The sequence below is a fragment of the Tachysurus vachellii genome, chromosome 26 (genome assembly GCF_030014155.1).
Source record: "Tachysurus vachellii isolate PV-2020 chromosome 26, HZAU_Pvac_v1, whole genome shotgun sequence".
Classification (NCBI taxonomy): Eukaryota; Metazoa; Chordata; class Actinopteri; order Siluriformes; family Bagridae; genus Tachysurus; species Tachysurus vachellii.
The window spans coordinates 16,419,350-16,421,849 of record NC_083485.1 but is presented as its reverse complement, the minus strand read 5'-3'; the positions used below and the strand labels follow the sequence as shown (position 1 = coordinate 16,421,849).

General features: G+C 38.1%; 1 protein-coding gene across 1 annotated transcript in view; it reads right to left on the bottom strand.

Annotated features, from left to right (window-relative positions):
- The window catches only part of LOC132841019 (protein B4), a 1,731-nt gene extending 892 nt beyond the window's left edge, over nt 1-839 (bottom strand). Inside the window, exons 1-2 of the mRNA XM_060863179.1 lie at nt 658-839; nt 1-262 (exon numbers count right to left, since the gene is read on the bottom strand). The exon at nt 1-262 is cut by the window's left edge and continues 10 nt beyond it. Coding sequence (XP_060719162.1) covers nt 1-262; nt 658-730 — 335 coding nt within the window. The 5' untranslated portion in view covers nt 731-839. The remainder of the gene's footprint in view (nt 263-657) is intronic.
- Between the last annotated feature and the right edge of the window lie 1,661 nt (nt 840-2,500).

Here is a 2,500-nt window from a genome sequence, read left to right as displayed (position 1 = left end):
CCCTGAGCTCCGGTGGTTGTCGTGGAGTTGGCGGGTCTCACAAGTGCTCCTGAGTCGATTCCTTTAACCAGGGCTTTGCGCACCATCATCTTCAGCCGCGTCTCATCCACTGTGGTGTATTTCTCCTTGATGAAGGTACGGATGGCCTGAGCAGACACACCCTTCCTCTGGTCCAGCTCCGTCAGCGCCTCCTTCACCATCTCCATCGTGGACGGGTGAGGAGACACCTTCCTCACAACCTTACTTACCACCTCAGGAGCATCTTTAAAAGAAAGAAACCAGCTAGATGATAGAACCATCAACATTCCGTACAAATCTCACGTCAAAGTTCAGAAAAGAAAGCAGGCTTGTTGCAAAGACTGTAGTTTAAATTACACATCACGTCCAAGACAAAGTCACCAAGTTAACAGTTAAAGTTTCACTAAAACACTGATCCTGAATATCAGGGTCTTCTTGTACTCCACCAAAACCTACAAATCTTACCATCAAACTCCAGAGAAAAGAGAGTCAGTGGTAAAGAAGCAAAAAATAAAAGATTCATTAAATCAGATAAATAAACGTTACCCAGTTATTTGCAGAATCTGATCCCAAATCCAGGGTCATGGGATTAAACTGAAACAACACAAGATCATGAAACACAATAAAACTAAAACACACCCGTTTTCTGCTCCTCATTCAGCTCCTTCTCAGCACCAGGGTTCATTTCTGCAGCAGCCTTTTTAGGAGCCATTAAAACAACAAAAAAACCTTAAAACAATAAAACCCAAAAACACAAGCGAGTACAAAACAAACCCGAGTTAAAATGTGCACAGCTGGAGCTCCTGTCAGAGGAAACAGCAGCACTATTTAAGGTCCACAGTGTAGCTCTGAGCCTCTTCATCACCTGTAGCTCATCATCTGCTCCAATTAAACTAATTAAGCTCATGTACAGGTGCGCATGCGCGGCGACTCAGCTCTGTGATTCACATCGACTGATTCAACAAACATCTGGGAAATAATACTAAAGAACGTTTTGTTTCCTTATTTACTGATATCTGATGAGAGCTTCATCTTTAAATAAAGCTTTGTTTTATTTTAGCTTTAGTAGTTTTTCTATTTAGCTTTATTTAAAAAAAAACATTGATCTATATTTAATAGCAAAGCTGAGTTATATAAGACTGAAACACTGTCCTAATGGGTGTGGTCTAATATGCTAATGAGCATGTTTGATTGACAGGCATCTGTCCAGACCTGCTACATTCCCACATCTCCCGCTCAACTCTGTGTGGGTGGAGCTAGTGACATCAGCATCATGATTGGTCCCCAAAATAAGCCACACCCACTTTGTGTTAGATGGAACCAGAAAGAGGAAAGTTCATGTTGTGAAATTCTTCACACTTTGTTCTGCAGACCAACATGGAGCTCATTAGAAGCTAATCACAGACTTCAGACTCCTGCGGCTTTAATTAGAAAACACACACACACACACACACACACACACACACACACTTGTGTACCACTTCATCGTTTCTTTATTTCTCCTCCATGGATCCAGACGTGTTGTTCCGAGTCTGCAGTCTCTCCTGCGTGTGAGAGAAAATAACACACTGTTTATCTTCTGAGTTAAAACTTTACTTCTGAGATGACATCAGTTTATAAAAACAGAAACACAAAGTCACTGTAACGGAAACGTTATTAAAACACACACACTGACCTTTACCTTCACGCCTAAATGAAGAAAAACAGAAACAGATTAATTTTTCACTGCACTCGTGTGAGACTGAACGTTTCTCTACAAATGCTCATTTATTTTCCTCGAGACCTCACAACCTCAAAACCTCACAGCCTGCTGGCTTCAGAGCAAACAATCAGGTCTGTGGTACGAGAGAAAAGCTCAGGAGGAATCAGACAAGTCTTTACCACACGGCCACATTGATGTAGAAACAAGTGTTCAGCAGCACAGTGAGAGACTGTACATTAACATTAACATTAACATGAACACTAACATGTACATGAACATTAACATTAACGTGAACATTAACATTAACATTAACGTGAAAATTAACATTAACATTAACGTGAACATTAACATTAACATTAACGTGAAAATTAACATTAACATTAACGTGAACATTAACATTAACGTGAACATTAACATGTACATGAACATTAACATTAACGTGAACATTAACATTAACGTGAAAATTAACATTAACATTAACGTGAACATTAACATTAACATTAACGTGAACATTAACATGTACATGAACATTAATATGTACATTAACATGAACATTAACATGTACATTAACATTAACATGTGCATTAACATTAACATGAACATTAAAATGTACATTAACATTAACATGTACATTAACAGGTACATTAACATGAACATTAACATGAACATTAACATGTACATGAACATTAACATTAACATGAACATGAACATTAACATGTACATGAACATTAACATTAACATTAACGTGAACATTAACATGTACATGAACATTAACATGTA